General features: G+C 47.5%; 1 protein-coding gene across 1 annotated transcript; it reads right to left on the reverse strand.

Annotated features, from left to right (window-relative positions):
• Positions 1–1,982: 1,982 nt before the first annotated feature.
• On the reverse strand, positions 1,983–17,712 carry EMP1 (epithelial membrane protein 1). The gene is made up of 5 exons (XM_065646917.1): positions 17,551–17,712; positions 5,873–5,990; positions 4,540–4,627; positions 4,291–4,431; positions 1,983–3,655 (listed from the first exon to the last, which is right to left on the reverse strand). The coding sequence occupies exons 2-5, from the start codon at positions 5,948–5,950 to the stop codon at positions 3,492–3,494; spliced, it is 471 nt and encodes a 156-aa protein (XP_065502989.1). The 5' UTR covers positions 5,951–5,990; positions 17,551–17,712; the 3' UTR covers positions 1,983–3,491.
• Between the last annotated feature and the right edge of the window lie 262 nt (positions 17,713–17,974).

Raw genomic sequence — 17,974 nt, forward strand, 5'->3', positions numbered from 1 at the left:
CATGAGCATGTGGACCATTTATCCGGCCTGGTTGATTTACTGTGGTCAAATGCTGTGAATAAGTCAGTTGCTTGTCTGTGGAAAATCCCTTCCTCCTCACACTGTGACCTGCAGAAAAAGGACCAGAGAGGTGGAATCCTTCCTTTGATCTCCAGTAGAGTCTCAGGCATGGGAACTGTTTTGTTTCTCTGCTGCTTCTCTTCCAAAGGTTTCTCATCCAGTGCAAGGACTCTGCTGTGATTTGTCCCTGAAGTAGACAGGGTCAGTTTTGGTCTTGGCCCTTGCAAGACTTGACCCCTGAAATCCCTGAAATGACTCTTGCAGGAGTTCCATGACTTTGTGGGTCACAGTCCACGTGGCACTGGGTCAGTGTCCCTTCATGCTGTGTGGAAGTCGATCTTTGAGCAAGCACTCGTCATATGACACAATCAATAGTCCCATTTGCTCCGATCCTTTTCTGCTTCCTTCTCTTTTGTAACTGACTTATTTTTGTTGGCATGTGCTCTTCTGTTTGGTGTGTTCTTTCCTGCCAGTGCCCAATGTAATTCCCTGCCTGCCAGCCCCTAATGTAACAGGACTCAGAAGGTGGTGGTGGGAGCTACCAGGTGTAGAGCAAAGACTGTCTCATTTGGGATGCAATATACTTAAGGAATTGCATTGACTAAGGTTACCAGATGTCAGAGGATGTAGTGATTTTTCCCAACGGTAGGTTAGGGCACCAATCCTTTAAAAGCCCAAGTGGTTTTTCAGGCAAACAAAGCTGCCCAGAGTGTCCAGTGGCCTTCATATCCTTGCTGAGCTTCCAATGACTACAGTTTCTGGTGAGGAACAGGTTGCTGGAGACTGTTATTCAAAAATTGAGAGCATTGCATGTGACTTGTCTGGGGCATCCCAATAAAGTCAGGATTGCTTTGTTAGCCTGTGAGGTATCATATTGTCACATGTGATCTGTGCCGTGCTACAAACAGGGCACAGATATCAGTCAAGCAGTGGGCATGCTCCTGCAAAGCTCCCTGGCTAGCATCCCCCAGTATTCCCACCTCAGCCACTAGCTCACATCTCAGCTGCCAGTACTAGCTTGCAGCCAGAGAAGCCTCGTCCCCCAGTGCCTGACAGGTCTTTGATTACCCTGCACTTCTAGGAGCACCAGGAGGATGAAGACAGCAGGACTCCTGGGACCCCATGAGACCAAGGCAAGTGTCTACACGTCACACACTCTGAGCCTTCCCACACCCTGCTGTGTATGAAGCCCTCTGGTGAAATGTCAGCTCCTAAAGATTCATGTCCCAGCTCTGCTCTTCCTTACTATGTGTCTTAGCTCTTCCTGAGGTGGATTCACTGATAAAGATTTCCTACCCAGATGATTCCCTCCAGGCTCTACCTCACCTCACAGGTCACAGGATTGTGCCCCAAGTTTGCTGAGAGCTGCCTGTGTCCTGGGTTTTGGACACTTTGCTCAAGCTCTAGAGCTGCTTTGGTGTTTGGCCAGGCAAATCTAAGGAGGCAACAGCTAGACCAATTCAAGTGCACCAGGCAAACACTGTGGTGATTTTGCTCCGGGACTCACTTGTGCTGAGGGTTGGTCTAAGACATCATAAATCCTGCAGCATCTTAGGCAGCAGCTTCCACAGAGATGAGATTCTGCTAGACTGTGAAAGTACATTTCCAGCTCTCCTGGGCGCGAAGCAAAGCTCTAGGACTGAGTGTTACCATTGTTCACAGTATCTGCCTGAGCTTGCAGAGAACCTGAAACAGGAACTCCAAAAGTTTTTCTGCTTCCTCTTCCCCTCCAAAATGGGAAATCTCATATACTGACAAGCAAGAGAACATGGTAGTTCTGCATCATCTTAGAGGAGTGAGCTTTGATTCAGTGGGAACAGCAAATTCTTCTGTTAACAAATATCTGAAACACTAATGAAAAGACCACCAAAGAAAAACTCTTCATAATAAAGGGAACCAGATTTTATTTTTATACCCTTAAAGTTAAAAATATGCATTTCAAAATATTTACAATGACTATATGCAATAACCTTTGTTAACGAAACAGCAACATACAGTACTAGAATATATCCACCAAAATGATAAAGTCTACATAAGAAGAAAATGTAACAGAGAGAAAGAGAGAGAGAGAGAGGTAAATAGCATCCGTGCACAATTTGCACCTGCATGGATTTTTTTGTACTCTCTGCCTTTTTAGTTGTGGATGGAGTCACAGGAAGTTTTGACCTCTTCTCCATTATAAATGCCACTTGTGTCTGAGATTCTTTGAACTGACAGAAATTTGTGGGTTGCAGCGGTACCAATGCCTTTACTTTTCTGTGCCAGCCTTTCACATGGGGACCTGTATTACAGAGTGGACTCAAAATCTCTCAGCAACCCTGGGAGGTAGGTATAGTTTTATGGAAAAATTTGGCAGATGGAAAAGCACCAGGTTAAGTGACTGGCCAAAGGTTGTGCAGCAATGAGCAGAACTCACAAGACCTTCCTCATTTCTCCTAATCTCTCATTAGGGAACACATTTCCTCTGCTAACCAGTATCATCTGCCTTTGAGATGAGCTGTGTCACAAGGTGAGTGTCTCAATTAATACCATGGCCTGGGTGACAATGTGGGAAGGAAAAAAACCCTGCCTGCAGATAAGGACTTGTCTCAGTAAAGATCTGTGATGTTGTAGTGCTGCTACCATGTTCTGGAGCTGAACAGAACACACACCCAAATGATTCCCTCCCTGCATGTGCATCATTGAGCAACTGCATCCTCTGTAACTAGGACCCCATGTGTATTTTCAGCTCCCAAATCCCCCCCCTCTCTCTCTCTCCATCATCCACACCTCTATATTTGCCCTTCCTACCTGAATCTGATTCAACCATGGGAATGTCAAATAGTAAACAGAGCAGCAAAAAAAAATTGCTACCTTGTTTCTGTAAATATTTTTAAGATTAATTTAATCTGATTTCTGTTGTGTTGCTTCTCAATTTAATGTCTTTAACTTCCACATATATGCATATATATATATGTATATAAATGTAACAAAAGGCCCATCCCATTTATTTCAATGGAGAAAAAAAGGGTCATAAGCCTCATTGCCCAACCCATAAGGCACACCGAAAGGTAAGTAAGAAGGGCTCTAGGAAGGGAAAAAGATGTAGCCCTTGTTTTCTTTTTGTGGTGCCCTTCAATCATCACTGTTGAGCTTGAAGGTTTGTGCAGGTATGACATAACTTTGCAGAAAAGGAGAACGGCTGTCTGGGTCACCTGCAGATTTCTAGTGCAACAGCCCTAGGAGTGCTAGATCAGGTGGAGCTGTTTCTCCCTGTCTTTGGTGAAGGAGTTTCTGAGGATTCTAGCTTTGTTAGTGATTTTTCTGTGGTGGTGGCAGTGGTGACGATGGTGGCTGTTTCCATCTTTTTCTATTGGCCCAACAGTTCTCTCAGCAGAGCGATTCTTCCCCATTCCCAGTAGCCAACCCTCTCCCCTGGACTTGAATCAGCCTTATTTTTTCCTAAGAACAAGGTAGAGGATGCCAATGATGAAACTGAAGCAAAAGCAGATCCAGGCCAATATGAAGCAGTAGCCATGGTGAGCATTTCCTGTCCCAAACATGTTGCCCGTGAACCGAGCTGTGTAAATGGAGACTCCAATCAGAATGCACAACCCTGTGGGAAGGAAGGGGGAAAAAGAGAGTTGTAAAATGCGTAGAAACCAGCATTGCTGCAGGATTTCTGAAGTGCCAGTGTCCCCTGGGATCATAATGCAAGTTTTGTGCTATATGAGAGAGTGGCTGCTGCCCATTAGGCTTATTTATGGAGGATTTCTCTTGCAGATGTGATGACATAAGATAATTGGGGCTTGTTTAGTGCATGCCATGGGGGATAAACCTTTGTTAGGAGGAAATCAGTAATAAGATCTGCAGACAGTTTGGTGCTACGTGTTGAGTCCCATGAGCAACAGCTGTCTGTTTATTCCTGTGCTCCCCAAAGTACTTGAATCTTTTTTGTTGACTTTCAAAGGTATTTTGCAAAACCCACTGGAGTTTTCTAATGAAAATCTGGAAATATTTTCATTACATACAGTAAAAAACCAAAACCAAACCAAACCAAATTAAAAAAACCCCAACAAACTGACCTTCCATTTCCTCAGTGTTTGTTTTATAAAACAAATTGGGTCATGAGAAACTTTTAGCTGGCTAACGACTTCCTCCAATGGCTGCGTGTGGCAGACATATGCAGTTGCTTGTGCTTGCAGAGGCAGTGGGACACACGCAGAATCATGGCAAGGTGTGCATACTTACAGCAAACCAGCATGACGGCACCAGTGATGTAGAAACGCTTGCCTTTCTCCAGAGTGAACAGCTGGACAATGAACATGACAAGTGCGATGACAGAGAAAAAGATTGAGAGGATCATAAAGGCTTGTGAGGCTTTGAGGGAACCTGTGAACACACAGGGAATAGATTTGAGAAGGGTCAGGACTCAACCTTGGTATTGTGCACAAATGTCCTGCAATTCATCAGCACCATGAAAATGCAGATGTAACTTACCATCATCATCGACTGTCAGCTGATTGCAGGTCTGGTTGCACTGTAGCCAGAGTCCCCATGATGTGCCATTAGAATTCACCATCCAAACCTAAAACAGGATGAAACAGTTGTGTCACCGGTGGGGGGATGCTTTTCTGGCCTGTTGGCAGACTAAACCATAACAGGAGGAACAGTTGCCCAAGTGCCAGGAGACAGCTGAACACATCAGCATGTGTGGGCAGCAGCTGAACAGCTGGAGCGGGTGGGAAGCGGGGAGGCGTTTGGTCCAGGCAAAACACCGGGGAAACCTGTTCCCATGGTCGGGGAGGAGGGACACCGCTCAGTGCATCCCCTCCCGCTCCCTCTGCAAGGTGGCAGAAGGGTGCGATGAGGTCCCCAAAATCCGTCCCAGCGGGCAGCGCCCCGTCCGCGCCGCCCCCACCGAACCGCCAGGGGGCAGCCTCACTCCAGGGTCCCCCGGCACCGGGGGGGGCGGCTGCCCCCCCAGCCCCCACCCTCCTTGCTTGGGCTTTCCTGGGCAGCGCTGGGAGAGGTGCTTGTGGCAGCCCTCCCGCCCCGGCAGCGGAGTGTTGCCGTCAAAACAGGCATGGGGGAGCGTCCAGTTGTGCAACAGCCTGGCCGCCAGATGGGATGATAAATAACCGCTGCAGAGCTGTCATCTGCTGATCTCCCCTGCTCCTCCTTGCGCTCTCTTGGATGAAGTGTTGAGATGCTGCTGGCTCTGGGATGTGGGAGCCAGGGGCGGCAAGTGGAGGCTGCCTCCTGTATCACCCCAGCTGCCTTTGTGCTGCGTGAGCACACCCATCCCAGCTTCATAGAATCATAGAATCATTCTGGTTGGAAGAGACCCTCCAACCATTAAACTACCACTGGCACTAAACCATGTTCCTAAGAACCTCATCTACACATCTTTTAAACACCTCCAGGGTTGCTGACTCACGCACTTCCCTGGGCAGCCTGTTGCAGTGCTTGACAACCCTCTCAATGAAGAAATTTTATGTGAGGCCATTTCCTCTCGTCCTATCACTTGCTGCTTGGGAGAAGAGACCAACACCCTCCATGCTACAACCTCCTCTCAGGTAGTTGTAGACAGCGATAACGTCTCCCCTCAGCCTCCTTTTCTCCAGGCTAAACAGCCCCAGTTCCCCCAGCAGCTCCTCATAAAACTTGTTCTCTAGACCCTTCACCAGCTTCGTTGCCATGAGTGGAAGCGGGTGTCCCTCACCTACAAATCTGAGCAGCCACCCACCTGTCCCTCTGCCAGCCATATGAAGGGCTGGCTACTGCTGCGGAAGGCAATAGCCATGTCTCATCCAGGGTGGTCTCTACTTACATTGGAAATGGTGGAGACGAAGAGCATGATGACGGTGGCAATGTGAACCACAAAAATACCAGCCAGTAGCACCAACATCTTGGGTCCCTTCTAGGTGGTGTCACCAATATAGAGAGCTCTGGAGGGGAACAAGAATGGAGGGAGGAGGTGAAGGGAAGGGCTAAATCAAAGAATAGCATTACTATAATCTTTATTTATATGCGAGAAAACAGGTTGATCTTAAATCCATTCTGGAACCATGTAGTCACAAAAAACATTGCTAAAACCTTTGTCAAAATCTGCAAGGGAGTTGCTCAAGAGGTTAAAGAAAGCCTGGAGTAAAGGAACCTGTTTGGGAGGAGATGTAGAGCAGGGGTAGTTAGCTTGGGGGCCTTTTAAAAATAGTCTGGCTATATACACAGGTTGCTTAAATGGGTGTGTGGTTATGTAAAGTAAAAATTACATACTCCAGGAAGAGGAGTTTTTGCCCATAGGACTCACAGAGGTCAGGAAAAACTTTCTCTTCCTATTCTCCCTTTTCCTCTCGTGGCACAACCTCCTCCAGCTGGTCTGGGACATGGGCAAGTGGTGTGGAGTGGAGGACCGTGTGTTCCTGAGTGCATCAGGTGTTGAACAGTGGTAGAGAGCAGACTGGGAGACCACCTCTACTCAATGGCCTGCTCCATTATGTGAAGAGGAGAACCACAACAGAAACACTAGTGGGGTGTTGTGAGGCAGAGGAAGATGCTTATATTTGCAATGAAAACTTCCTGTTTTCCTTTTAAAACTCAAAAGCATGTAGATCAGTTTATTACTGCAATAACATTCTCTTATAATGCAAATTCCTCTTTGGTTTGATTTTGGTTTGTTTTTTGTTTTTTTTTTGGGGGGGGGTCCTCTGTACTCTGCAAGCTTTTACATTTTATAAGATTCCTTGTCATTGATGAGCATCTGATTGGAAATGCAAGGCTTTTGGGAGGGGAATGTGCTTTAGATAGCTCTCGTGCCACTTTTCATCAAGGCTGCTGACTTCTTCCCTGAAAACGTGAAATACAATAAACAAATCTAAGCTGTGAGATTGAGTGCAGGCAATTCACACAAAGCCAGCAGGCATATTTCCCCTCTTTTCAGGAATTTATTAGTAATAGGGCAGTATGGCTACAGAAATGAGGCAGAAGAGTTCATTTGGTCCACTCTGATCAGCGACAAACTGCTTCCTAAAATTTTCACAGGCTTGTGTTGCTCTTTCTCTTGGCAGTGCTGGTACTGAAATGGTGCTGAAGAGCAGTATCAAGAATTTGATTAATGTTGGCTGTCTATTTTGGTCCAGGTGACTCAGGTAAGGTTTAATGCTGCCACCATTTGTACAGGGTGTGGTAACATTGTCATGGAATATGATGTCTTTCACACAGACTGTAACAAAAGGCTTTGTAAAGTCCCATAAAAGTGGTGGCTGGTTTTTTTTTTTTTTTTTTTTTTTATACTCGATGACTCCACCTGTTCCACTTCTGTCTTTTCCTCTCATTGTGGCCACGTGTGGGAGTGTATTCCTGTAAGTGCTGCAGCTATTCCTTGCACTGCTTTGGATACCATTTACCAAACCACAGTGGGCAGGCAGCCTTCTCCATCAGTGGCTCTTTATCCACTTCAGCATTAGCTGGTGATGAGGAGGAATTCCTTGAGTTCAAGATCTCAAGGAACCAGCTCTGTTAGGTCACTCCTCCCACCCAAACGTGGCCACTCTGTAGAAGGACAGATTAGGTTTGGTGACTGGTCCTATATCCTCAGCAAGAACTTGTCAGCTGTGAGGTTTCCTTTACCTGGGGGAACTCTCTGGAGTTGTTTAGCCCTGACTTGCTGAACATGGGCTGGGCTTGCTTGTCTGCTTTGGGGTGTCCTAGCAAACTCCTCATGCTCTAGGGCTTGATTTGCCTGGACGGCCTGGTCACTGTGCCCTCCCTTGTCACAGCACCTCCCTTAGTGATGAACTTGGAGAAACTATAGCCTTCTTGGAAGTTTCCCTCTGACTGCAGTGACAGTCATTTCTGAGTTCAGCATTGCTAAAATCCACATTCTCAATACTATTATATATGTGGGCTACCCATGAACACACCAGACCTGAGCATTTAACCCCTTCTTTCCACTGGCTGCAAAAGGAATGAGGGTTTCAAAATGCTGGATGGCAAATGGTATGGATATCACCACTGTACCTTGAGCTAAGAAACTATTGCTGTTGCCATAACTAAGTTATGTATCTGCAGGATGTGCCTTGAATACAGCCTTTGAGTCAAATCTTCCCATCCCTTTGAGTACTTGTCATCCTTTTTCCTGATTATCTTAGTTCTTACACAAACTGTAATGAGTGCTCTTGCCACCACAGTGTATTGGTATGCATACACCACATTGTGGCAAATTTGCCTGCTATGAAATTTGCCTTTACTGAACAGTGGCTAAACTTTCTTCTTTCTTAGATGGATGTATTTTTCCATGGCCTCTTTAAAAATGAATTTGGCAAGTTTTTCACCATTTATTTTTGAGGACCTTCAAACAAGCACTGTACCTGAAAGAATAAAAACCTCCTTTCATGACCCCTAAAGCACAAGAACAGTCCTTTTAAATGCATCTTCTGTTTGCATTCAGAAATAAAAATGAGAGATGTTACCTTTCAATGTAAAAAAAACCCCAAAACACCACCCAGAACTTTGACCAATACGCTAAGAATAAAACCAAATTCTTTATTCCCTTTGTGTTTTCTGCCCTGTTCTCGCACTGCTTGAGAGCACTGTTAGTTTAGGTACTTTCAGTGCACAAACTTCCTGAGAACGTCAGCACCTCTCCCTGGATACACACGTTATCAAATGCAAACTCCTCCAGGGATATGGGCTCACAGCTTAGTTTTGATTATTTGTAAGCTAAAGCACAAAGCTTCCCTCTCCATTCACTTTCCCCTTCCTTCATGTCTCGCTGCCTTTTAAATAAAGCACTAGAGAACAAGCCCAAAGGAGCAGTGAGTGAACTAATGGCATTAAAATAGAGTCATCTCTGACAGTACAGCACAGACTTTTCCTCCCAGTAGACAGAGGAACTGGCAGAGCGTTGCTGACTGACAGGACACTCTTTCCATTTGCTAAATGTGAGACATCTTTCCCTACTACAGGGTGGGGTCACATTGCTGGAGCAATAGGACACCATTGCATGCAAATGCCTTTTATTCCATTCCTCTACCTAAACTGCAGCTGGATTTGGAGCTCCTTAGGCTCTTCTTGGGCTATGAGTCAGTCTTAGCCTTCCTATAGCTGCCAGTTTTTTCCACTGACTCACCCCAAAGCTCTCAAAACCACAATTATTTAACCCTGCCGCTGTTCAGGACATGCTGTCAGTTTTATGACTTCTTATGAAGAACCAGTCAAGGAACCATGTTGTGAATCCTGCCTGGAGCCTCCTGGTATGTCTTCCCAAGGAGAGACCCCAGTTAAGCCAATAAAAACAGGGTTGAGACATAAAAGCAAATTACTATTAAAGTAGGACAAGCTGGTGGGGAAGAAGGTCATGCACCTGCTGAACAGCCTGTGTGAGTCAAAAGAAGATCTTTCACTTATGACAGCAGAATGAGTTTTCCTGGGATGATGGATGAGGAGAAATAACAAGACACACCAACAGTAACCATGAACAACAATTACCATAGCAGCCTTAAGCACGAAAAAAGGCCTACAGATAAGTGTGAAAGACTCTTATCTGCATAGAGACTATTTCTCTGACCATGCAGGAGTACTCATACTGGGGAACAACACATAGCTCTGCTGCACCCTAGTTCAAGTTCAAGCAGGCAAGCATTACCCATTAAAACCTAAGATGCAGTCTTCTCATGCAGGCAAAGCGTAGCCACCCATATCACCCTTCTGTCTACTTAAGTGTTTTGGATCCTTCTATCTGGAGGGCAATCTGGAGAAGTGAGTCCTTGCCCTTGGTTTGCTGCTCAGCAAAGCATTGGGATGGAATGCAAAGTGCCACTTGGAGATACGGCAAAGGCCAACAGTACAGTTCCTCAAATATAGGGAGTGCGTTCCTCAAGAAGGTAAGCCAGATTAGGTAGTGGTCCTTTGCTTCTGACAGAAAGTGCACTGCAGTGAAAGGAGTAGAGGGGACGTGTACAGGATGTTTCTGCAGGAATGATTGGGTTGTTTGGGGTCAAAAGTCAGAGCACTCTCAACTAAATCTGAAATATTTCAGATCTGAAGTGCTACTAAGGGATGTAGCTCATCTGACTTCCATTCGCACTCTCGTCTCTGGAGAGTTCCTCCTTGGGACTGCCTCTCCCAGGATGAGTTGGTGCGGCACACTGTGAGAGATGCTGGCTGAGGGGAGAACTCAGTCAATAGCCTATAGCAGCCTATAGTGTCTGGGGAGCAGAAGATATCTACATCACACTGTTTGTGAGCACCATGGTGACCTCTTGACTCCTCTAAACTCAGGTTTTCAGCTCAAGTCCCTTGGGCTTGATATACTCAATTTTTCCACAAGGGAAAGATGGCATTTTGAGAAAAAAGCAAATGCTTTTGGCCAGAATGTCAACAAAAATTTCCATAGATTGAAAGCAACTGAAATGGAAGAAATTCTGCCTTCCCCAACTGCTGCCACAGAATATAAGGAATGCAGTAGTAAGTCAGACGAGTAGTCTGTCTCACCCAGTATGCTGTCTCTGATGGTGGCAGTAGGAGTTCCAATATACAGAGAAAGCACATGAACCTGGCCATTGTCTGAGGTGGCATAGAGACACACCAGGAATACTGGTGGTTCAAATCAGAGCCAAGGCCACTCGGAGAGGAAGGAGAAAATTGGAGAGGATGGGACAAGAAAATAAAATGCATTTTATATTGTTTGAAACAGTTACGAACTGCCACCTCCATCACTGGTACCTTCCTCAGTACAAAGCCAACCTACAAATAGCAATGCTGCCATGATACTGCCAGTAAGAGAAACCTCAGAATGGGAAGAAATGTTCTGAAAAATTTGTAGATCTGCCTTTTGACTGAGCTGACGCCCCGACTGCATCTTAGCCCTGCTACAACTGCATGTCTTGTCATTGTGCGTGATATGAGCAGGAGTTCTCATCATGCCCACGGTCTTTTGGCAGGATGCAAAGATGTGAAGATCTCTTTGATATTCTGGTGGCACGGTGACTTTGGACCTATCACATTGTTACTAGAAAGATCATGACAACTTTAAGCAACAACAGGGGAGGATCTTTTTGCTTTCACCCTTTGCTCTGTTTCTTGCTTGAGATCCAGCTGAATCCAGAGTCCTTGCTGACTCCAGACTTTTATAAACCACTATACGCCAGCACTGCTGTTGGCAACCTGGTCTTGGCAGACTGGCTTGACTCAATTTGCAAGTCAGATGCTTTTTATAGACATGTGGATGAGTAGGCTGGTGCCTCTGGAAAGAGATTTCACATGTGTGGGAAAAGGGTTGGGCAGGAGGTGTGCGTGGGCACACGGAGACCTTTGGAGCCTCTGGTTTATGACAGTGAGATTTTGTGCATGCATAAGTGGTGGCTGTCATGACCACAAAGGGTACAGCAAGGCTGAAAAAGTAGCAAATGAAAGTTTTTACAATGACGGTGATAAAATACTGGAACAGGTTGCCCAGAGAGGTGGTAGATGTCCCATCCCTGGAGACATTCAAGGCCAGGCTGGACAGGGCTCTGAGCAACTCGATCTAGTTGAAGATGCCCCTGATCATTGCAGGACTAGATGAGCTTTGAGGGTCCCTCCCAGCCCAAACTATTCCATGATTCTATGAAATTGTAGAGCAGCCTGAGGGGCTACAACTGACAAGAAGCTTTAAGTAAGTAGAAGATTTCATCTGGTTCTTGGGAAATGTTTCCTGGCAGTATGGTCTCCAAGGGATCAGGGAAATTGCCTTCCCTGGGGAGCTGGAAAGCCCCATCATGTGAATCATTTCTTGTGGGACCGGATAAAGTCCTTTACAATCTGCCCTTAGTAATGAACCTCCACTCGCTGAGAGATGCAAGGGGGAGTCACAAATGATGACATTGCAAGGGTTTTCCAGTTCTCATGCTTGTGATCCATATAGGAGTGGGGAATTATCAGAGCTTCTAGGATAGACAGTGAGAAATTGGCGTTTTCTCCAGAAGAAACCACCCTCGAGCACCCAGCCATGTGACAACATCAACTGAAACTCCAAAGCTCACTTGGTAGTAGGAAGGGGAAGAGATAACTGCCTGAGGCCTGGCAGGTAGCCAGCAGCCGCTGCTGGAGGGAAACACTGTCACTCCTCACACTAGACACACCAAGGAAGGGCTGGGACCGATGGGGTGGGCAAGGGGACCTCAGAGCTAATGCAAGCACAGAAGAGATCCTCTGCACCTTTGGATGCCTTGAATGGTCCCTGAGTGGGTAAATTAGACATAGGAGTTGCTGGGATTTGCAGGGCTTCAGACAAGATGCCGAGATATACGAGAAACGTTTGTGGGAGGGAGGGCTGACAGTCTGGGTGATGATGTGGTATGTATAGGACTGTGCATCTGCAGCTCTGCACGGCTCCCTCCCTAAATGGGAGTGTGCATCTGCGGTTTCCCCGTGAGCAGAGCTGAACCATGTGTGTGTGTCTGTCTGCCTGCATGCTTATACATGGTTTTCTTATGTGTGTGCGCGTGTGTCTGTCTGTGCGACTATGACACTGACAGTGCCCACGTGGGAGAAACCATCTGACAGCTCTGACGGGAAAGTTAAAAGTTACAGGGTCCTGTGAGCAAAAGTGCATAGATGATTTTTTTTGGTGGGACTTTCTACTTTTCCTCCTTGCAACAACCTTTAGATAGAGGCGGTAGGTCCATGGAGCCCACATCAGCTGTGCTTTTGTCTGCATTTTTAAATTAAAACTACAATTCTCTGATTTACATACACAGTTTTGTAAAGTTCTTCCTTTTTTTTTTTTCCAAGGGAGGGTAACTCTGAAAAATGAGTGTCTCCTTATCAGATAGCATCCCTCTCTCTCAAGACTGCAAAACCTCTGAACATGACAGTATAGCCTATGAGGTCAATACAACTTAGGCATTGAAAGAGTCTGAGCTTTTTGGGTCAGTCTATGAGCAGGATGTCCCTGTTCCTGCAGGCCAGCTTAGAAGACTGTGCAGGATTAAATTGCAAAATTGTGAGATTGCTCCTTCTTTCAACCCACAGTGCTCGAGTGACGGACTGGGGGGAGCAGGACCATAAGTATAAAGCAGAAGCAAGAGGATGCTGCACAGCCTGGAGTTGGTTGGTGCTCTGTGAGGGGTGGGGTAAAGGTGGTTGTGAGGTAAAATGCCCCATCTGGCTTCGAGAGGGCTTCTTACACCTGTGATTAGTATGGGCTAACAGAGTGCTCTATGGATCATTCCAGCTCATGTTATGTGAGGACATGGTTTTCCACAAGGCATCAGGAGCTGCCCTTGTCAGGGCACACCATGCTGGCCTGGCTGCAGCTGCTGGAGGCCATCTAGCAGGCAGGTTGGCACAGCTGCCTGAGCTGGCATGACCAGCAGCTGTGTCAGTCTCAGAGCCCAGCTTTACTTCAGCAGTGGTCCACAGGTCCACATTCCTGGAGCTGGTCTTCAGCAACATCCTAACCAGCCCACTCCCAGCTCTGAGCATTTTGCAGCGCTCCCCTCTTGCTCCCATGGCTCTCACTGTCCTTCCCAGAGGGTTACTGGGGCCTTTACATAGCAGAGGTGTCTCTCAGGAATGAGAAGAATGTGGATGCTGGACCCAGTTGTGGCAACTGCTTTTACAACTCCCCTCCTTGAGCAGACTCTGCCCTGTGAGGGCAAAAGGACAGCAAAGGCCCTCCCCCCAGATTTCCTCTAAACAAAACTTATTGCCAGGTGGCCCCACATTGCAAGAGCTAAAACTCTGGCATGAGTCACTGCTCACCTGCCGTCAGCCACTTCAATGCTCATAGTTCATTGCATTTCACTTCATGGCAGGGGATGACCTAGCCCAGGACCTGTCCTTGGGCTCTCATAATGGATGTCTCTCCATGTCTGCCATACAGACTGGTTTTCATAGGGGAAAAGGGATAGATCTTAATTATGAGCTTGGCAAACCAGTCACTCCCTGGGGGAACATGTGTTCTGGATCTGAGTTGACCTGACCTGTCCCTCTCTACCATGACAAGGCATCAGCTTTGTTTTGTCTTACTCAGAGAGCAGCTTCCATGTACTCTCTTCCCTGCTGCAAACAGTTCAGAAGGAGGAGGGTGTGTGGAGTTGCAAATTTGGCTAGGGTTTCCTTTGTTCATTGTCCAGCTATTCTAACACAGGAGATACTTTCCAAAATTCTCCCAGCGGGGTTTGAAGAAATCATGCTCCAGATTGCAGCCCCCAGACGTGCTGCTTTGCTGCTCTCCATGCAGTAAAACAGCAGAAAGCAGTTTAAGAAAGGAGGCACTCTAAATTTCCCTCTGAGCAGCTGATACGGGCACCTGCTGCTGAACTGTGTGTCATATTGTGGGATGACTGAGTGTGGACTGGCTCTGACAGGGGATCTGTATAGTCATATTTGAGCTGGTGCTTCAGCATGTTTCTTCAAGGCCAGTGTTACCAGCACTGTGGCCACCAGTTAGTTACCAGTCCTGGCAGGGGCTGTCAAAAGAGCAGGGCCATGGAGGAGAGCCTCCTTTTCTGTGCATGTTGCTTTGCCTCAGCAGAAAAGACCCATTAAGTATCCATCTTCAAACAGGGAGATAGGAAATCCCCTTATTTGCCCTCCCTTTTGGAGGTGTAAAAGAGCTCCTCTGGGTCTCTTCTCCCTGCCTTGAAGGAAGGGTAAAGAAATCTCATCTTTTGGCCCTTTTTCATTACTTTCTTTTCAGGAGAACAGGAGGAAAGAAAAAATTTAGGAGTGCCATGCCCTGCAAGCCTGCCCTGCGTTGTGTTGGGTGACAGTGCCGTCACCTCCCTATTGAAGGGTATAGACACAAGAGCCCATTGAGATTGAAGGGGTGTAGTGATGCTATTTCTTGCCTTGTCAGGCACTTGAGTATCCAAGGGGAAATCCCAGCCTGGCATCAGGTGCTTCCCCCTTCACCATGGGGTGTAGCACTCGGTGAAGAGAGCACCCGTCCAGCAGCCAGCAGGAACTGGGGGGGGAGCAAGTGGAAAAGAGTTGCAGGTGCTGTGTGGGGTTAGTGTGGCCTGTGAAGCCCCGTGGGAGTGGGCAGGGCTAAGGAAGCAGCATGTACCCACCACCCCTCCTGCTTTTGCTCAGAGGAAACTCAAGCAGGCTCAGGCTGAGTGTCATGTGCCAGCATTGCAGCTGGGAGGGTGAAGAAGAATTCATGCTTGCAGCAAATCTGCCCTATCTCATTATAAACAAGGCCCCGAGGTGGGTCTTTTACCAGAAAGAAAATACAACACAAAACCAAACACTGGCTGTTATCAGCAGATCTCCCAGAACCGTCTCAAAATACAACCTCTGCTCCACCCCAGGCCACCAAACAGTAATTCCTGCATGCACTTGCATTGCTCGCACGCTGCAAAATTCACAGACCACTGGCTAGGCCAGCAGGGCCGGTTTTCCAAGCTCAGGGCTCTCTGTCCTCAGCAGGCTACTGCGGAGCACTAGCAACCCTGCAGCTCTGAGGCACCCACTCCAAAACTGGGTGTTTCTCCCTCCACAAGATCCCAAGTCTCTCCTCCATTAATGTGTCCTTGGGTGTGGCTCGACTCCCATTCTCTCAGATGTCTTCCTCAGGATGGCACGTGCCTGGTGGAGATGCCCAGCTCCCTCTCACATGAAGGCAGCCTGGATGAATGGCTCAGACTGTGTGCCACGTGTCTGAATGGTTAGTCACAGCTGGGGGAGCTTCCACGGGAGCCTCCTGGGAGGAACTCCTTAGGTGGGTGTGCTGTGTCTCGCATGAATAAGCTGCATTTCAGGGTGTGCTCCCAGGCACTGCAGTGATAGTATTGATAGTGATAGTACTAATACTTCGGTATTGATCCTTTTCCAATGTGATCCCCAAGGGAGCAAATAGAAATAAGCTGCCTTTAAGCCTGCACTCTCTCAGTGTACACAATCCCCAGGTTGGGCGGCTGTGTGAGGTGGGCTGGGTGGAGGCATTTGGCTGATTTACAGCCTTGTTATCATAGGAACAATAGCTAATGGGCTCCAAGATTTCACACTCTTCATGCCCAGCTCCCTTTCGTGTGTTTGCTCAGAAAAGAATCCCACTCTGTCCAGAAATGTCAAGTGGGCAGGTCCCGAGCAAAGCTGCTCTCAGAGGTGCCTTGAGGAATTCAAAGCTTTTGAGTGAAAGTTGCTCTGTGACCACAACTTTTTTTTTTATTATTTTGCAAACCATTTTCTTTGCTAATCATGGTAATGGTAAATGACAACTTCTGAAAATGCTTTCTACCCAGACTGATTGCTGACTGCCCTGGAAATGCTCGCCGCCTCACTCAGCTTCCCTACCACTCCAACACACCTGTTTCTCAGGCGGGAGGCACCCCTGCACCCCTGCACGACTGAGCTGCAAGCAATATGGCCAGGGGACACACTGAAATTCACAAAATCCATCCTTCTGCCACAGCGTTAAGGTCAGATCAGCTCCTAGACTATTCATAAAGTAACTGTCCACAGCACCAGCCTGAGCCTCAGCCATTGGCAGCCAGACTGGGCTAAATACTGTTTCGCTCTCGTTCAGATCCATGAAACTGTGCAGGGGCGGGCTGGGTTCCTGCAACAGGAACCAAAAGCTAGTGCCAACAAACTAGCTTTGCTGCACTCCCTTTCTCAGACCTCAGAACTAGTTTTGACTGCCGGATACAAACCATAGCAGGCAGATGAAGTGAGAGAACTGGTGAAGAAGAGGAGAGAGGGAGGGGGTGGTTGCGTGGAAAAAGGCAGGTGAATAAGGAAAATTGTCAGTCTCTGCAATCCTACACTTCCCATCAGCACCTCCCCCCACCACACCCCACCATGCAGCCCGCGGTGCTTTTAGCAATTCCACCCGCTCCCTCACCTCGCCTCTCAGCGCTCCCCACTCCAGGGTCTGTGCTGCCAAGGAAGGCGTAGCATGCATTTCTACCCATCGCCTGGCTTAAGAAATGGGGCTTGGTTTCTGTCTCAGAAGCCGAGAACTGAAAAGAGACCTCCTCTCCATTGTACCCCAAAGTCTGCACCTTTAGGGCCTCTCAGACTTCACTTGGAATGATTGTTCCTGTTTTAAATTAAAGCTTGAAAAACTACTGATGGAGGGGAGAGACACAGAAAAATGTGAGCGAGAGCCAGAAATGCTGAACCAGCAGCCCTAAATTCAAGCAGGCATTTCCCCACATTTGTAAACAATACTGCTTTAAAAGCATGTGGCAGCTTCTATGCCGGGGCTGGCCCAGGCTGGGCATCCTGTGTCTGCACTGTGGGTGCACATGCCCTGGAGGCAAAAATATCATTGCTGCTGCCATCGCCCTACAGTTGCAACCAGGGCACTGTGCAGTGTCGCTTTGCCCCGCAATGCAGCTGGATTTCAAAGCAAAAGCTGGAAGTTTAAGGTGCGTCCCGTAGCCAGCTCATGTGCCAAGGTGAAGAGAAGTGGCGGAGCAGAGGAGAAAAGCAGGATGGAGCTGCTGGGCAAGGGGAGCAGCTACCAGTGAGCGAGAAAAGTTGCTGAGGATTTTCGAGAGCAGCTCTTACCGTGCAGGCTGGGGCTGGTGCTGGCACCTGTGGGAGCAGGAGCGTGCTGGGCTGCAGCGCTAATGTCCTGGAGTGCGGAGCTGGAGTGAAGGGGAGTGACCTGCTGGTGGTTTAAGTTTCCTCCAGTGGTGCGGGAGGGTGGTGTCTTTCCACTCTGTTTTAAAGGAGTTACTATGAATCAGTCTGCCTTTAAAAGAGAGGGAGAAGGGGGAAAAAAAAAAATGAGCTACGCCCTGCTTTGTTGGCAGGGTGTCAAGAGTCTCTGGGAGGAAACCAGCGATTCAAAGAAATCTGTGTAGGGCTGTGTCTGACTCAGTGTGCAATACAGAGACCACAGCCTGGAAAAACGACTGACGCTCATCCAGCTGAGTAATAGAGGCCCACAACAGCATCTGTTTATAAAACTGAACTTATGGTTATCATA

Source organism: Caloenas nicobarica, chromosome 1 (assembly GCF_036013445.1).
Source record: "Caloenas nicobarica isolate bCalNic1 chromosome 1, bCalNic1.hap1, whole genome shotgun sequence".
Taxonomy (NCBI): Eukaryota; Metazoa; Chordata; class Aves; order Columbiformes; family Columbidae; genus Caloenas; species Caloenas nicobarica.